At 37.4% G+C, this 2500-nt stretch overlaps 1 protein-coding gene across 1 annotated transcript in view; it reads right to left on the minus strand.

The window, feature by feature from the left end:
- Positions 1–2500, minus strand: part of LOC138028326 (WD repeat-containing protein 44-like) — a 21881-nt gene that overhangs the window by 11073 nt on the left and 8308 nt on the right. The window contains exons 8-12 of the mRNA XM_068875812.1: positions 2347–2414; positions 1742–1819; positions 1597–1641; positions 1431–1457; positions 744–810 (exon numbers count right to left, since the gene is read on the minus strand). Coding sequence (XP_068731913.1) covers positions 744–810; positions 1431–1457; positions 1597–1641; positions 1742–1819; positions 2347–2414 — 285 coding nt within the window. The remainder of the gene's footprint in view (positions 1–743; positions 811–1430; positions 1458–1596; positions 1642–1741; positions 1820–2346; positions 2415–2500) is intronic.

A 2500-nucleotide genomic window follows, 5' to 3' on the forward strand; every position in this document is an offset into this window, starting at 1 on the left:
CTCTACATACATTTTCAAAAGTAACCGTTGAAATTTAAAACAGCTATTTATATATAACAAAGCGGATGAGGGGACTGGAACCTAGATTAAGCAAATACTTAACAGTAAAATATATAATAATAATAATTATAATATTAATAAAAACAGAAAAGATTAATAAAGCATCAGCATTTCACTTCCGACGTTGACGTTGAAAGCTGGCTCAAGTTCTTGAATAAAGAAGGTCTCTTTTATTTTACAATGATAGTCAGTTTTTCCCTTCGCTAAAATATCAAAATGATCCCACTTGATGTTATGTCCAGTGGCCTTGACGTGGTCAGCAATGGCTGAAGTATTGTCATTTTTAGCTAGGGCCTTAAAATGTTCGGTTTTTCTATCGTGAATCCGCCGTTTAGTTTTACCGATGTAAAAACCATTACAATCCCAACAGTTTGCTCTGTAAATAACTCTGGATTGTTGTGAACGATTAATACGGTCCTTGTAAGGAAAAAAAGATTTTATACATCGAGTGGTATGACTTCTGGTATGACTTCTGAGTTACCCCCCCCCCCCCCCCCAACTTGAAAAAAAATGCGTGGAACGCTGCACGTACCACAGGCAACCCAGTGTACCCTCACGGACGGTCTAGTTCTGTCTAACACCAGGTGAATTTACTTGTCAATGGAGGATTCTTCAGGAGTCAATAGGCTAAAACAAAATTTCCAAGGAAAACTTGCTTTTATTTCCCTTAAAATAGGTCTTACCTGCTTTAGAATATTTTGCTCTCATGTCTTCAAAGTAAGTCTGGGATTCTTTTAGCACCCATACTCTCTAGATTGTTAAACAAAGCAAAAAAGCATTCTGAATTTTGACTTGACAAAGTACAGCATGAATTCTGCACAACTGCTGCGGCAAAAACACATAGTGCAATGAGTATGTAATTAAAGGCCCACATTCGCCCAAAAGTCATTGCGCACTGTGACCGAATTTCGTGTAACATGAAATTACCTAAATATCTGACATGTTGTTTCCCGGTGATTCGCCTGAGTGCCTTTAGCCAATCACATCACATATTTAGACAAGTCATCATTTGAAAAACAAAAAGAAACGACTGCAATGACTTTTGGGTGAAGGAGGGCCTTTAAGCACCAGGTGCATTAATTAACAAAGCACAACAAATTGATTGACCACAGCAAGACCATGAGGGAGATTTTTGGATCAAAATTAATGCGCCCAATATCCCTGAAAAACTGTTAATTAAGGTCATATTTGCTTTGTGCTCAGCTTGGATTATCATATAATATGGGCAAGGACATCAAGCTGTTGCCCCTGAGGGAATTGTTTGTAATTAAATAACATAAGCTCTCTTACACTCTCCTGCTCTTATAAATCTCTAAACCACTAAACTATAATTAAATGAACTGAAACAATCTTAATTCTTTTCAACTTACCACCATGTGGTCTTGACCAGCAGTGGCCTGCAACCCAAAACCAGGGAAAAACATGATGAGATAAGGACTCTTATGGCAAAAAATTGCAAGGGCATGAAAAGTACATTATTTTAAATCCTGCATTGTCTTGTCAAAAATGAATGCGATTAATGAAACATTTACTCACCATAAGTCTGCCACAGAGAGTAAATTTAATTGTCCAGACAGCTCCCTAAAATAACCAGGCAGATGGTACTTAAGACCACTAAAAGGTACATTCAGACAAACTATTCTCAATTATCAGAGGCAAAATACACAACACAACAACATACCACATGCTCTCCACTAAGGTCTTGCAAAAGTCTCAATTTTTCAAACTCTGATGGACCTTTTCCATGACCTGATTTGATCTAGAGAATCAATGTGATTTAAGATATAACCTTCATAAAAATACAAGTTCTTTCTTTGATCAGTAACCAAAATTATCCAAAGTTCTTTTCAATCATCCAAAAAGCCACATTGTAAGACAAAGCTTTACTATCACAACTCTAACAAAGGGACCCTCATAGTCTCTAAAATTATTGCAAAGTGGAGTTTGGGAGCCTGATGCAAGTTGGCAGCCCGCTCATAGATGGAGACTGATCTCATGGCTGGGAAATCCAAGCAACACAGCCAATTTGCTTCCCCACTTGGAAAATAAAGGAAGCCAGCACGCACCACACTAAAAAAAAAAACCAGTAGAAACAGGGAGGGAAGGTTGGGAGTACGACAACTGCTAGACAAAACAAAAACTTGCAATGCAGTTTGGTTTCAAGAGAAAATGGGTATTCTGGTGCAGAGACATTTACAATGCCCACTGACTTCAATGGACCAACAACTTCTCCATGTTGTTTACCCAATGGAGAAGTTACATTTAACTGCAATAAAAATTAAAGACCTTAATAAGAGGAGTTGCAGTGTCTTGCGGAGTCTCTTCGTCACTTGAAGAACTGTCTTCTTTGCGAACTGAGATAAAAAAAAAGGTAAGGCAAAATGTGGTCACTCGGAGAGCTAGCTTAATTTAATAATAATAATAATAATAATAATATATT

Source organism: Montipora capricornis, chromosome 13 (genome assembly GCF_036669925.1).
Source record: "Montipora capricornis isolate CH-2021 chromosome 13, ASM3666992v2, whole genome shotgun sequence".
NCBI lineage: Eukaryota > Metazoa > Cnidaria > Anthozoa > Scleractinia > Acroporidae > Montipora > Montipora capricornis.